General features: G+C 41.7%; 1 protein-coding gene across 2 annotated transcripts in view; it reads left to right on the forward strand.

Annotated features, from left to right (window-relative positions):
* trim67 (tripartite motif containing 67) overlaps positions 1-14419 on the forward strand; it is a 46932-nt gene that overhangs the window by 12868 nt on the left and 19645 nt on the right. For both annotated transcript variants that reach the window (XM_080191911.1, XM_080191912.1), the window contains exons 2-5: positions 3466-3561; positions 7103-7225; positions 9168-9278; positions 13243-13396. In XM_080191911.1, coding sequence (XP_080048037.1) covers positions 3466-3561; positions 7103-7225; positions 9168-9278; positions 13243-13396 — 484 coding nt within the window. The remainder of the gene's footprint in view (positions 1-3465; positions 3562-7102; positions 7226-9167; positions 9279-13242; positions 13397-14419) is intronic.

Below are 14419 nucleotides of genomic sequence, written 5' to 3' on the forward strand. Positions count from 1 at the left end.
CTTGGCAGTGTGGAAGATCAGAAGGATCTTGGGGTCTGAGTTCATAGGATGCTCAAAGCAGCTGCGTCGGTTGAAGCTGTGGTTAAGAAGTCGTATGGTGTAGTGGCTTTCATCAATCGAGTAATTGAGTTTAGGAATCGAGGGATAATGTTGCAGCTATGTAGGACTCTGGTCAGAACCCACTTGGAGTACTGTGCTCAGTTCCGGTTGCCTCATTACAGGAAGTATGTGGAAGCTATAGAAAGGGTGCAGAGGAGATTTACAAGGATGTTGCCTGGATTGGGGAGCATGTCTTATGAGGATAGGTTGAGGGAGCTTCGTCCCTTGGAGGGACGAAGGATGAGTGGTGACCTGATAGAGGTGTATAAGATGTTGAGAAGTATTGATCGAGTGGATAGTCAGAGGCTTTTTCCCAGGGCTGAAATGGTTGCCACAAGAGGACACAGATTTAAGGTGCTGGGGAGTAGGTACAGAGGAGATGTCAGGGTAAGTTTTTCACTCAGAGTGGTGGGTGCATGGAATGGGCTGCTGGCAACGGTGGTGGAGGTGGATTCAATAGGGTCTTTTAAGAGACTTTTAGATAAGTACATGAAACTTAGTAAGATAGAGGCTTATAGGTAAGCCTAGTAACCTCTAAGGTAGGGACATGTTTGGCACAACTTTGTGGGCCGAAGAGCCTGTATTGTGCTGTAGTTTTTCTATGTTTCTATGTTCTATTCAAATACTGACCCCACCTCCCAGCCGATTGCTTGTGTGGCACAGACGCTGTCAAAAATCCAGCCCTGGGCGAGGCAAGTGTGATGTGAACTCTCGTGAGAACCCCATGAATCGGCCGATGCACAGTTCTTTCTCCCAGCCCTTGCCCTAAAAAATTAGCAAAGTGGGATGGGAGAGTCACGGGCTCTATTTCTAAACCCCTTTCATTTAATCTTGTATCTCTGAGGCCTTTTTGTTGACCTTCTGACTACAGAAAGCAGTTTCTTTCTATCAATCACATCCTGCCATAATTCTATGATGAAAGGAAGGATTGGGGGGCGGGGGGGTGGTGGTTTATCCCATGAGGAAAGATTGGACAGGTTGGGCCTTTATCCATTGGAGTTTAGAAGATTGAGAGCTAAACTTGTTAAAATATATAAGATCTTGAGAGAACTTGTCAGGGTAGATGCAGAAAGGATGTTTCCCCTTTTTGGGAGAGACCAGAACTAAGTGATATAATTTAAAAACAACAGGCCTTCCATTTAAGATAGAGATCAGGAGAATCTTTATCTGAGGTTTAGTTCTCTGAATCTCCTTTCTCCAGAGAGCAGTGGAGACAGTGTCATTGAATATTTTTAAGGCTGAGTTAAATAGATTATTGATTGACAAGGGGAGAGTGGAGATAGAAAAAGTAGAAGTTATGGGGAGAAAGCAGGAAAGTGGAACTGATCCACTTCAGATCAGCCATGATCTTATTGAATGGTGGTGCAGGCTCGAAGGGCTAGATGGCCTACTCCTATTTCTTATGTTCTTAATTGAAGCCACAATCAGATTCAGAGTCACAATCAGAGCTTATAGGAAGGTACACTTCCTGCTGCGTCAGCAAAGCAGCCAGCATAATTAAGGACCCCGTGCATCCCAGACATTCTCTTCCATCAGGAAAAAGGTACAAAAGTCTGAGGTCACGTACCAACCAACTCAAGAGCAGCTTCTTCCCTGCTACTGTCAGACTTTTGACTGGGTGTACTTTGCATTAAGTCACCTTTCTTTGCACCCTAGCTATGATTGTAACACTACATTCTGCACTCTCTTGTTTCCTTCTCTATGAATGGTATGCTTTGTCTGTAGACCGTGCGAGAAACAATACTTTTCACTGTTAATACATGTGACAATAATAAATCAAATCAAATCAGGTGGTGGAGCAAGCTCAAAGGGCTGAAAGGCCTACTCATACTCCAAATTTATATGTTCATAATGCTGCCTTTTGTATTGTTCTTTAATTTGAGATGTTCTAATTTAAAGTTTATTTATTAGTGTCACTAGTAGGCTTGCATTAACCACTGCAATAAAGTTACTGTGAAAATCCCATAGTCGCCACATTCCGGTGCCTGTTCTGGGGGTTCACTGAGGGAGAATTTAGCATGGCCAATGCACCTAACCAGCACATCTTTCGGACTGTATGAGGGAACTGGAGCTGGAGCAACCGGAGGAAACCCTCGGGGAGAATGTGCAGACTCGCCACAGACGGTGACCCAAGCAGGGAATTGAACTCGGGTCCCTGGAGCTGTGAAGCAGCAGTGCTAACCACTGTGGCACTCTGCTGGTTAATGATGAAAGCTCCACTTTTCAAGTGTTTCTTAATAACTTTTTTTCCCATTCAGCAGCATTCTCGTGAATCAGTGTTGTACCCTCTCAAAACACTCAAAATCCTTCTTGCATTGTGAAGCCCAATACTGAACGTGGTACTCTAACTAAGGTCTCAAAGTTTTATATCTGATCACTACCTCTTGAGATTAATTCTGTTTTTCAACTTCAGGTCTATATTCTGTGCACCTGCATCCAAGTCTCTGTACTCTTCCGTAGCATCCTACCTGCCTCCATTCAGAGGGTTATTGCTCCCTCTTTTTTTGTCAATGCATCCCCCCACTCTGACTGACATTGAATTACATCTACATTGCATCAAGCTTTCTTTGGTTTTACAGCAAATTAATTGCATCTTCTATTTTGATACCGCCTACAAATTTTGTGTCACTCCCTCTAGGCCTATATCTATTCCTGCACAAGCAATAAATCAGAAAAATGGACGTTTAATTTGTTTTTGATGATGTTAGTTCAGGGAAGAATGCTGGCAAGGATGCAGAAGAACAGTTTGCTCTTTAAACATTGCCACTATTCATTCAATCCAGCTGAACATACGGAGTGTTGACGTCTCATCCAAAAATTGACACCTCTGACAGTGCAGCATCTCCTGGCTTTTCAGTGATGTGTGAGCCACACATTGTGTTCATATGTGCTGGCCCCCAAGGGCTGAAACTGTAGACTTCTGATTCAGGAGGGGAGACTTGTGGGCGGCACAGTGGTTAGCACTGCTGCCTCAGAGCACCAGGGATCCAGGTCTGATTTCTGGCTTGGGTCATTGGCTGAGCAGAGTCTGCATCATCTTCCCATGTCTGCATGGGTTTCTTCCAGGTGCTCCAGTTTCACTCCACAGTCTGAAAAACGTGCTGGTTAGATGCATTGGCCATGCCAAATTCTTCCTCAGAGTACCTGAACTGGTGCCGGAGTGTGGCAACTAGGGGATTTTCACAGTAATTTCATTGCAGTGTTAATGTAAGCCTACTTGTGAGACCAATGAATAAATTTAAGCTATCAATAGAGCCAACCTGATGCTTCCATCTATAACATAAAGGCAAGGTTAACAAGTGACTTTGAAAGATCTAAATTGGAATTTATTGATTTAATGCAAACCTTTGTTTTCCTTTTCTGTAGGCCCAGCTGTCTCAAGCATTAAATGGTGTGTCTGACAAAGCGAAGGAGGCCAAAGAGTTTTTGGTGCATTTGAAAAGCATGGTACAACTAATTCAGGTAAGTTGATTTTAAGAATTGTGGCATCCTGCGCATGGCCTCATTGTGAAACCACAAAGCTTTCTAGAAAGGAAATAGTCAAATACTCATGTTTTCATTCATTGGATTCTGGGTGCTTCATTTCCACAATATGAAAATGGCTGTTACCTTTCTGGGAAGATGTGCTGTGAATGAGCAGTTTGGATAGCTGGATGGGGAATCAAGGAAATGCTCACATCTTTGAATTAAGGTTCCTGTCTGTTCGATTAGCATGTAAGTTCTGATCCCAGTCGTATCTGTATATGGATACTGTAATGCAAGTTGGCCGAGGTGAGTGCGAGATCGACATTGGGTGTAGATTAGGAAGCTGGTATGGATGGTGTTAATTTAATTCAAGGAGTTGCAATAAAGTCAAAGGGTGCAGCAGATCTACCTCTTTCTTTAATGGGTGATAGTAGTAGAGATGTAGATGGAGAAAGGAGTGCTATGATTAGCCAAATAAGAGAATAAAAATAAAAGTTTAAAATATCTTCAGAAAATAAAATCCAGATTTGTAGGCAAAGGTACTGTAACTGTGAGCCAGAGATGAAAAGAATCTGGACACAAACAGAATTCTATTACATTTAAGCGCTGAAAATTATTTTACAGTGTAACTTCATTTATTGTTAAAATGTCATTTTTAAAATTTAAATTCTTTCAATAGCGCTGCTTTTAGTTTCTTTTTTTTCACCATATCAGGCCCTGGTCAGGTGGGCAGAGATTGGAGAATTCCTGGCTCTGCGAATCTAAAGTGGCTGCCCGGAGAGGGAGTGTAGGCTGGATTAGAAGTCGGGCAGGCAGTCCCAGAAGAGTTGGGGAGGCTGCCAGGTGCAGAGGCGGGCTGAGCAGAAGGCCTGCCTTGGGGATCTGGCAGTGTCCAAAGTTTTAAAAAAAAAGGAACAGAACTTGAAACATCCCTTCAGCCCACACCTTTCATCCTCCTCACATCCCACACACTCCTCATGCCCTATCCATGCCAACTTATGCTGCCTCATGGCCTCATCCACCCTCATGCACCCCCATTCCAAGGTATGCCATCAAAACATTCCTCTCATGCCTCCTTTGCCAAGATATACCCTCCACTCCCCCATGCCTAGGTATGCCTCCCACCCCCCCCCTTGGCCCTTCAAAGCTTCTCTGGACAACTTCCCTGGACTGATGCTTCTGACCCTTTGGATTTTCCAGCCATGCTCACCTCAAGACCGGAAAATCCCACCCAAGGTCAGTGGACCTTTGAATGGTCTGTGTCCCACCCGCTATGATTCCTGTACGATACCCTGCCACAAAGGGCACCTGACCTCCGCCAAAGTGTTCTGGAACCAGATCCAAAGGTGTAACTGACCTCTCTCAAGGGTACCCTGACTATTCAAATTATTACAAAGTTTATATCTGTTTTTACTGTTTAATCTGTAAACTTTGGGGATTTTCACTTCAAGACTACCAAAATAGGCTGCACAGTGGTTAGCTCTGCTGTTTTTCTGCACCAGGGACCTGGGTTCATTTCCCAGCTTGGGTCCAGAGTATGCATGTTCTCCCTGTGACTGCATGGGTTTCTGCTGGGTGCTCCAGTTTCCTCCCACAGTCGGGCTGATTAGCTGCATTGGCCATGCTAAATTCTCCCTTCTCCCTCAGTGCACCTGAACAGGCACTGCCAGAGTGTGGTGACTAGGGGATTTTCACAGTAACTTCATTGCAGTGTTAATGAAGCCTACTTGTGACAGTAATATATAAACTTAAGCTTAAAACGTAAAAAAAATTCCCACTGCAGTGGAGGCAGCTGATGAATTAAATGGTCAGCAGTCTCTATAAAACATACATGCATGGACGCACACCTCCCCTATTGCCACCACCGCAAAAATGGGAAGTGTCATTGTAAAGTTTTGATAACAGTAAAATGTTTCTAGGAACTTTGTTTAAGGTTGACAAATGTTTATGAAGTTTTAAACTAGCCATTTTTAAAGTGGTCAGTTTGAATTTCTGTTGGACAATTAACATTCAAGGGTAATCGGGCAATAGGAAAGCAGATGTTTATGGGAAGGTATACTTAATGTATTTATGACTCCACTGGCGTTGCTTAATCTGAAGTATCTTCAGAGAGTATTTTAGAATGTTAGTGACACTAATCTACCATCTATTACAGAATGTACACAATTAACAATGTGTAAATTTAATTGCAATTGGATTAAATCTTTTCCAGTGAGGAGAAAAAAAGAAACAAATATACTAATTACAAATCCAGCAATTTCAATATAGTACAGCTCCATCTTCAGTAATCTGTATTCAAAGGTATTTCAGTTTTGAAGGATTAAGTTCAATAGTGTGAACTTCGGATGACACACAAGGCAGGTTTGTACAGCCTTGATCGTCCTGACACTGTAAAATCCCACCTGAGGTCAACAGACCTTTCCACGGTCTGCCCCTCACCCACTCCGATTCCCATCATGGCTGGAACAGGAAAATTCCAGCCATTATGTTTAAGCAGACTTTAATTAATCTGTATAAGTAGTAAAAATTCATTCTCTGATATTATCGGAAGTGGTTTTAACTGTTGATTTTAATGTGGAGCTTGGGTTAAGATATTTTGACAAGAGGATGTGACTTTATTTATGACTGTTTGATATCAAAAAGAATGTAAACTTCTGGAGTCTGAAGAAGTATGTGATGGAGCTGTGTCTCAGTTTATGACCCGTAAAGCTGTGGTAATATGAGATGAATGGCACCTGATAGCCTATAGAGGAGGTGAATTTGGACCATTTCCAAAATGGAAGACTCGAATAGTGAGTAGTGGGGATCAACATTGGAGAATTATGGTCCATGTTGGCACAGTTTTACCTTGCTTCAATGGTACATTTCTTCTGAGACATAGTTCATCATTACTTCTGAGACTGAAGCAAACAGACAGCTGTGCTGCCAGCATTCAAAGAGTCCTAGACCCTTGAGGATACAGTATTCAGGCTGTCCAGGCAGCACGGTGGCACAGAGGTTAGTACTGCTGCCTCACAGTGCCAGGGACCAGGCTTTGATTCTCCCCATACATGCATAGATTTCCTTGGGGTGATTTGGTTTCCTCCCACAGTCCAAAGATATGCAGATTAGTTGGATTGGCCATGATCAATGCATGGGGTATGGGGATAGGGTGTGGCAGTGGGCCTAGGTAGAATGCTCATTTGGAAGGTCAGTGCACACTCAATGAGCCAAATGGTCTCCTTCTGCACTGCCAGGATTCTATAGTCTTCACTGCTTCTTGCGAAGTATATTTACATTTTACTTAATCAATTCTGCTTCATTTACAGACAGCAGTTTGTACTTGTTAGGTCAAGCACAATGGAGGCCCTTGTGTTAGAAATCAAGAATTTGGACCTTAAGAGTTTTTAGTTAAAAGGGTATGATTCCTCAAAACTGTCAAGTATTATACCATGTTCAAGGGTGGGAGTTGGGATTTTGAGAGGGGCTCTCCACTATGGTGAAAATCTGGGCCATGTTATTTCTAACCCTCACTGTAGTTCTATTTGTTCTTTTGTAGGAGAATGGTGTGGAGGTCGAAGCTTGCCTTGTGGCACAATGTGATGCACTGGTTGATGCATTAAATCGTCAAAAAGCAAAATTGCTTACTAGAGTTACCAAGGAGCGCGAGTTCAAATTAAAGGTGAGTTCTGGATAAAGTGGTGATTGTGGCAAATGACAATTGTTATGAAATAAGAGATACAAGTAGCACAAATGAAGCTATTCAACCCATCATGCCGGTTTGCTCTTTGAAACAGGTCCCCAGTTAGGATCATTCTGCTGATTTTTTTTTCTCTCATAGCAATCACTGTAATTTTTTCCCTTCCAAGTAAATATTCAATTCTTTTTTGAAAATTAATGGTGAATCTGTTTCACTACCCTTCATGATCATAATGCTTTGCTGTAATGAAAAATACTTCGCCTCATCTCTTTTGATTCTTTTGCCAATTATATTAAATCTGTGTCTTCCAGTTACTGATCCTCCTATCTCTCTTCCACCAAAATCCTTCATAATTTTGAAAACCTTTATTCAATCTCCCCTTAACGTTCTCTGCCTTGAGAACAATCCCAGCTTCTCCAGCCCTCCGCATAACTATGGTGCATCCTTTCTGGACATATCACGGTTTGGTATGGCTTCTGCTCCAACCGTGATGACAATAAACTGCAAAGGGTTGTGAAAGTAGCCCAGCCCATCACTCAAACCAGCCTCCCATCCATTGACTCTGTCTACATATCCCACTACCTCGGGAAAGCAGTCAGCATAATCAGCCATACTGTCTTCCACCTTCTTCCATTGGGAAAAAGATACAAAAGTCTGAGATCACGTACTAACTAATTCAAGAACAGCTTCTTCCCTGCTGCCATCAGACTTTTAAATGGACCTACCTTATATTAAGTTGATCTTTTTCTGCACTCTTGCTGTGACTGTAACACTACATTCTGCATCCTCTCATTTGCTGTTCAACATCGTGGGTTCAATACCCGTACTGAGGTTGTTCGTGAATGCCCTGCGCTCTCAACCTTGTCCCCTGCCTGAGATGTGGTGATTCTCAGGTTAAATCTTATGTTTGATTCCCAGCTTAGATCACTGTCTCTGCAGAGTTTGCACATTCTCCTCATGTTGGCATGTGTTTCCTCTGGGTGCTCCGGGTACCTCCCACAGTCTGAAAGACATGCTGGTTAGGTGCATTGGCCATGCTAAGTTCTCCCTTGGTGTACCTGAACAGGCGCCAAGTGTGGCGATTCGGGGATTTTCACAGTAACTTCATTGCAGTGTTATTGCTTGTCACACTGATAAATAAAAAACTTCAAGTCACCATCAGCCAGATCTCTCTCAAAGAAGAGAGTATCCTATGGTCCTCTGGGACTATGGTGACATTTCACGTCATTCTCACTTTGTAATACGCCATGTTCTATCTTTCTCTACGTACCTACCAGTTGGGTTTTATGACAGTTCAGCAGCTTGTGATCAGTTTGCTGATACCAGTTCTTTATCCCACAGTTTTTAAAACTGAGTTCAAATTATAAAGCTGAATGGTGGGATTTGATCTCTCTCAGCCTCTAGATTGTTAGTCCAGAGCTGGGGGATTACCAGTGCAATAACAAAATCATCTTACATATCACTAATTTCAGATATCATAGTTTCATACAAGTGTGAGTGCTCAGAGAAAATGAGGAATAGAAGCAAAGCTTTCTTTTTTTTCCCCATAGGAAGCACCCTTGCTTCACCATGAGCAGCACTGCAGAAGCTATGCCAATGTTGGGTAAAAGGAGGTATTCATTATGGTCTTGGTTCTCCAGTGGGGTTGCCTAAACACATTCATTAAGTCTCTCCCACTGTCCTGAGTGAATGCTAAATGCTTGCAAATGAGATTTTTATGGTAGTGGTGTTCGCACAATTGATTTTTTTTTGCATGCTTTTATTCTTTCACTCCCCAAGTAAATATTGAGAAATGGATATGAACACACAAGACCCGTTTTAAGCTAACAAGCAAACATTATGCTGTACAAATTTCTGTTTTTCCAATCGTGTATACTTTTAATGTATTGAGTTAGATTATAAATATCGTACCCACGCTTTACAGGTTGTTCGGGAACAGATAAGCCACTGCACGTTGAAACTTCGCCAGACAACTGGTCTCATGGAATATTGTCTAGAAGTATTAAAAGACAATGATCCCAGTGGATTCCTACAGGTATGTAGTGTGCATCTATTTGTAATTATGCAGCAGAAAGTCTTCCAACATTAACCTACCAACATTAACATTTATTTCAAAGACACACATGGAAAGAGTAGAAACCTATTTTTGTGCAAGACAAACTATTTAAATTTCTATGTAGAAGGAAATCCTGAATGATCTTTCTCCATTGGAATATCATGTATTTCTCACAGGTGCACTTGTTCAGTACTTTGGCATTTGTTCACTTCTAATAAATTAGCACCTTATTTTAAAGTTTAATCTATTTGTAATTCAAAAGGAAATGTTAATGGAACAAGGCTTGTAACACTAATCCTCCATTTGAATCACAAAGGAGAGGCATCAGGATTTTGTAGTATATGAGTGGGTCTTGTAAGAAGGGCATAGAGTGCAATAATAAAAAAGAATAATGAATTTGTACAAAACATTGACCCACAGGACTACTGTGCAGCTTTTGCGCTCTCTGCTCTAAAGAGAGAGTGTACGGTGTGCGTTCACCTAGGTGATGTCAGGGATTGAATATGAGGAGAGGTTGATCATCTTCAGAATATTTCCTACAGGAGCAGCGGAAGCTAAGTGGAGATTTTAATCATATTTTTGAAAATATAAGAAGCAGTTTGGTAGGATGAACAGGGAAAGGCTGTTCCATCAGTTTTGGAGGGGATTGATAGAAATCAATTTGAAATTGTCATTTGAAGGAATGACAGGGGAATTCCCTTCTGAAAAGGGTTGTTGAAATGTTTAGCCACAGGGCGTGGTTGAAGCAGCAGCCACTTCATCTTCTGAAATGAAATTGAATGAGTATTTAAGCAGAGAGATTCAAGCTGCAGGGAAGGAGCAGAAGTAATGGGATTCATATTGCATATATTTTGCAATGAACTTGCACAGACACAGAAGGAATCATTTTAACTTTGGTCAATGGTGTGAAATCAATGATCGCACACATTAGTTATACATTATACTTTGTCTGTATTGCTTTGTGATGAAGTCACTAGAAGAAAGAATCCAGTGCAATGTGTAATGGCAGCCAATTCAATATCACCCATTCTACACCATTGAGTTAGAAACAGGAGTAAGCCATTTGCCCCTTTGAGCTGCTCTACCCTTTAATAAGATGATGACTGATCTGGTTGTGATCTCAGCTCCATTTTCCTGACTGTCCCCCATTACTCTTGACTCCCTCCATTACTCTTGACAACCTTGAATAAATTTGAAGATCCAGCCTCTTCTACTTTTTGGGGAAGGTAATTCTAATGACCCTTTGAGAGGAAAAATATTCTTCTCATCGCTGTCTTAAAAGGGATCCCTCTCATTGTTAAACCATGTCCTCCAAGTTCTAGTTACCACCACCACCACCGCCCCCCCGCCCCCCCTAAAGGAAACATCCTTCCGGTATCCACCCTAACAAGTCCCCACAGGATCTTGTATGTTTCAGTAAGATCACCCCTGATTCTTCTAAGTTCCAGTGGTTAGAGATCCTAACCTGTTAATCTTTCTTCATAAGATAAGCCCTTCATCCCAGGAATGAGTCATGTGAACCTTCTCTGAACTGCTTCTAAAACAATTATATCTGAAGTTTAATGGCCTCCTTCAGTAATATTAGCACTGACAGAAAGAAAATGTATAGGTTCACATTTCCTTTTTAACCATTTCGTTCATTCCCAGTCTCAGATGTACCATTTGGGGAGATGTGAAATGAAAGATTTGATTCTATTTGTGGGTTTGCAATCCTTCCTCTTGCCGTTCCCTGCCGGTTATCAAATTCAATGTTGATTATTTCTTTTTTAATTCTCCTACAATTTTTAAGCTAATTCTATCAATTCTCCTTAGTGCTCTGAAGATGTCTTTATTTTTCACTGTAGTTTCCTGGCACCAAACTGGTCGTCACTGAAATGAGTTGCTTAAAAACTATTATATCTCTATCGTTTTCCAGCTTTGTTGAAAGTCACTGATCTGAAACATGAACTCTGTTTCTCTCTGCATAGATGCTGCCAGACTTTTTTTTAAATCTTATTTATTAATCACAAGTAGGCTTACATTAACACTGCAATGAAGTTACTGTGAAAATCCCCTACTCACCACACTTTGGCGTCTGTTTGGGTACACTGAGGGAGAATTAAGTATGGCCAATGCATCAAACCTGCACATCTTTCGGGACTGTGGCAGGAAACTGGAGCACCCGGAGGAAACCCACACAGACACAGGGAGAACATGCAGACTCCGCAGAGACAGTGACCCAAGCTGGGAAGCAAACCAAGGTCCCTGGCGCTGTGAGGCAACAGTGCTTTATCAGACCTGCTGATCGCTTCTAGCGTTTACAGTATTTTTGCTTTTGCAGCATCCGTTGGTTATGTTGCAGTTTTATAGAATCGTAGGATCATAGAATCCTTACAGTGCAGAAGGAGGCCATTCAGCCCATCAAGTCTGCACCAACAACAATCCCACCTAGACTCTATCCCTGTAACCCCACATATTTGCCTTCCTAGTCCCCCTGAAACTGAGGGGCAATTTAACATGGCCAATCCACCTAATCCGCATGTCTTTGGACTGTGGGAAGAAACCGAAGCACCCAGAGGAAACCCATGCAGACATGGGGAGAACGTGCAAACTCCACACAGACAGTGATCCGAGACTGAAATTTAACCCAGGGCCCTGATGCTGTGAGCAGCAGTGCTAACCACTGTGCTACCATGCCACCCACAAACTCCAGTTATGAGTTAGAAAGAATGACATTCTCGAACAATGTTTGTACTTTTTATTTAATATTAGGAAGCATTATGCATTTGCATAGAAAAACAAAAGACTATGAAATAATGATATAATTTTAAAGGATGTGTGGGAAAAGAGAGACTGGGGTATATATACATACACACACACACACACACACACACACACACACACATCTTCGAAGGTGACAAGTGAATTTGAGAAGCTGTTTAAAACAGCAGATGGTCTTTATCACCAGAGGAATAGAGAAGAAAAGCAAGGAAGTTATGATAAACCTTTGAAAAAATACTGATAAGACCTCAGTTGGAGCACTGTGTTCACTTCTGGGCACTGCACTTTAGAATAGATACCAAGGTGTTGGAGCAGGTGCTGAAGAGATGTCCGAGAATGCTACCAAGTATGAGGGGCTTCTGTTATGTGGCCAGACTGAGAAGTTAGTGTTCTTAGAGTGGAGAAGGTTGAGCTGATTTGATGGAGAAGGTTGAGCAAGAATGATTTTGATAGAGTAAATGGAGAAATTGTTTTGAGTTGCAGAAGGCTGGGTAACCAGAGGACACAGAAGTAAGGTGATTGGTAAGAGAACTGGAGGTGACATGGAAAAAAACATTTTATACCTTGAATTGTTATGATCTGCAATACACTTGCCTGAAAAGGTGGCAAATGCAGCTTCAATAATGACATTCAAAAGAAAATCGGATAAAATATTTGAAGGAAAAAAATATAGGGCTATTGGATTAGAAAAGAGGAGTAAAACTACCCGGATAGCTCTTTCAGCACTTGGTCCATAACCTGTATGCTATTGGCATTTCAAGTGCTCATCTAAATGCTTTTTAAATGTTGTGAGGATTCCCTCCTCAATCACTCTTTCAGACAATGATTCCCCCACTCTCTGGGTGAAAAAGGTTTTCCTCAATTGCCTCTAACTCTCCTGCCCCTTACCTTTAATCTATGCCCCCTAGTTATTGACCCCCCCCCCCCCAATTAAAGGGAAAAGTTTCTTCCTAGCTATGTCCATCTTAATTCTGTACACCTTAATCAGGTTCCCCCTTCAGCTTTCCCTGCTCTAAGGAAAACAACCCCGTCCTAACCAGCCTCTCTTCATAGCTAAACTATTATCTGAATTGCTGCATCCTATTGCCAATTCCATATTTGAACATTCACCTTAAAACAAATCTGAATCAAAAACTTCACTGTTAAGCTTGACGATGCATTATATTAAGTGCTGTGGTTCTAGATTTCAGATGCTTTAATCAAGCGTGTGCAAGTGTCTCAGGAGCAGTGGGTTAAAGGAGCTTTGGAGCCCAAAATAAACCCTGAATTTGACCTGACACTCGACAATGGCCCATTACTGCAATCAATTCACCAACTTGATTTTATTCAAATGAAAAGTAAGTAACAATGTATGAAGCAATAATGCAATATGACTTTAGGTTAAAATTTGCAAGCGAGCCTTTTGGTTTATGGCAAGAACGTTATATGATACACTCAGATTCACAAGCCGTTGTGGTTGTAAGACATTTTGTTACACACAAGGTTTGAGGTTTCACATCACATCTGATTCAAAACTTTTTCCAAAATATTTTCCTTAAATTGGAGTTTTATATTTCCTTCAGTCTAGCTGTGTCCTGTAACAAGAAGGAACAAATTTAAGAAAATCACAACCAAAAAAATACAATGGAGGCAGCATGTCCTTGGAGTTTTATGTAAAACCTTTGAAATGTTTGAGAATGTGAAGGGCAATTATATTTGTGTTGCTTTGGTTATGATATTGTACAGGACTGATAGAGTCCATTATTTCTTTAAGTACATCACAAAGCAGAGAGAAAAGGGACAAAGACCATCATGGTGGCACAGTGGTTAGTGGGACATCATGGTGACAGTGGTTAGTACTGCTGCCTCACAGCACCAGGGACCTGGGTTTGATTTCCGGCTTGGGTCACTGTCTATGTGGAGTTTGCACATTCTCTCCCTGTCTGCATGGGTTTCCTCCAGGTGCTCCATTTTTCTCCCAAAGATGTGCAGGTTAGGTGGATTGGTCATGCTAAATTGCCCCTTAGTGTCAGGGGGCCTCACAACACCAGCTTAAAATCCAACAGGTTGGTAGCATGAGCTTTCGGAGTGCTGCTCTTTCATCAGATGAATGGAGAGGTGGGTTCACAAACATGGCATATATAGGCACAAACTCAATTGCAAAGTAATGGTCGGAATGCAAGTCTTAATAGGTACTTGATTACAGGTATAGACAGTGTGAGTGGAGAGAGGGATAATCACAGGTTAAAGAGATGTGACTCAAGCCAAGACAACTAGTAGGATTTTGCAAACCCATGTCAAATGGTGGGGGTTACATGTAGTGTGACATGAACCCAAGATCCCGGTTGAGGCTGTCCTGATGTGGAACTTGGTTATCAATT

This window comes from Carcharhinus amblyrhynchos, chromosome 7 (genome assembly GCF_965287045.1).
Source record: "Carcharhinus amblyrhynchos chromosome 7, sCarAmb.v2.hapA, whole genome shotgun sequence".
NCBI classification, from domain to species: Eukaryota; Metazoa; Chordata; class Chondrichthyes; order Carcharhiniformes; family Carcharhinidae; genus Carcharhinus; species Carcharhinus amblyrhynchos.